This window comes from Benincasa hispida, unplaced genomic scaffold (assembly GCF_009727055.1).
Source record: "Benincasa hispida cultivar B227 unplaced genomic scaffold, ASM972705v1 Contig2100, whole genome shotgun sequence".
NCBI lineage: Eukaryota > Viridiplantae > Streptophyta > Magnoliopsida > Cucurbitales > Cucurbitaceae > Benincasa > Benincasa hispida.
Genome location: NW_024064677.1, coordinates 130 through 1,710, shown reverse-complemented (window position 1 = coordinate 1,710; position 1,581 = coordinate 130). Strand labels below are relative to the sequence as shown.

General features: G+C 33.7%; 1 protein-coding gene across 1 annotated transcript; it reads right to left on the bottom strand.

Annotated features, from left to right (window-relative positions):
* Positions 1–141: 141 nt before the first annotated feature.
* On the bottom strand, positions 142–700 carry LOC120069091 (inorganic phosphate transporter 1-1-like; the record flags this gene model as incomplete). Its single annotated transcript, XM_039020777.1, has 1 exon — positions 142–700. A coding segment is annotated over exon 1 (559 nt), but the record flags the coding sequence as incomplete, so codon positions are not given.
* Positions 701–1,581: the final 881 nt, after the last annotated feature.

Here is a 1,581-nt window from a genome sequence, read left to right as displayed (position 1 = left end):
TTGATGTCAAAGTTTTAATGTATTTTTAATAAATCTAAAATTTAGTCGTTCAAATTTGTTTTTTGAAAATAGGTTAAATAATAATAAGAATCTTCACTGAATATGTATATATGCGGAGTTTTGTATGACCCATTTTGGTACCTGAAACAATCAAAGCGACGATCCCACCAGCCAAAATTCCAAATCCTTGCATGGCAAAAACAGCTGCTATAAAAGCCCCACGAGTTTTCTTATTTGCATATTCAGACATAATTGTGGCGGAAAGTGGGTAATCACCACCAATCCCAAACCCAAGCCAGAACCGAAATAGACATAAAGTCGTCATTGTTGCTTTGGCCGAGTGCCCAAAACTAAGCCCTGACCCAAATGAACATACCACCATCAGAACCAACGTTATACCATACACTTTCTTCCTTCCCATCTTGTCACCCAGCCACCCGAAGAACAGCTGCCCCGCCAGCGTTCCACATAGTGCCACTCCGCTCACCGCAGCCGACACGTTCGGAGGAAGTGACCCCGGCCGAAGAGACCCTGGTGTGTAGTAGTATATCCGACCGAGCAATTTCGACACCACTGCAATGCAGAAAAGATCGTAGGCGTCGGTGAAGAACCCCATTCCAGCTATGATGATGGCTGTGAAATGGTACCATTGGGTCTTTGCAACATCAAGTGCGTTTAGAACTCCCAATTCTTGAGGCATTTTCTTAATTCCTTCTTGATTTCAATTCAATCCTGCTTTCAAAAAATACATATATTCTCATTATTGCTTTTTTTATTACTTCAAATCATAATCAAAATAACTTTCGTTTTTTTTTTTCTGACTATTATAATTTAGACTAAAATAGTCAACATCATCAAATACAGACTATTATAACTCACAAACTATAATAGTCAACTCAACACTCTAAACGTTTCTTAGTTAAACAGTTGTTATACAAAATAATAACAATAACAATAACTATCTCCTATGTTGGATTTGTGATGAAAAAAACTTATTAAAATTGATAATTTTTTAATATGAAATTAACGTTTTGAATACATGAATAATGTCAAAAGAAATAAAAGTTTAGACAAAAATAAACGTTTTGAAAGTAGAAATGAGAATGGATAACAATTATGAACTAAATCTTACCAATTGAAGGGGAGGAAATTTGGAAGGCAATGAGATGATTTAAGGATGATTAGTTTTTAGTTTATATAGAGTACTGAGATTTTGAATTCGGAGAATAATTTTAGCATCTTTTAGGTATATCCCCACGTACTTCTACTATTTTAATGTCTCTTTCTCGATTAGGAATAAAAAGAAAAAATACGTCTGATTAAAAGAATTAATCAGATTATAATTACTATAATATTTTTAATTTTTGGTAAACAATTTCTCTGGAGTTGCCAGTTGCTCCTCCAGTTGGCAATTTCCTATTGTGCACGCCATTACCAATTATTCAAATGTAATCCCAATATCATCTTTTAATTTCTTTGAGAAATAACCCCTTGATTTTTTGTTTTTCTAATTTGATTCTTTTCCTAATAACAATTCCTTATACGTTGTTATTTTGATCTTTTATACTTCTTACCATGGAA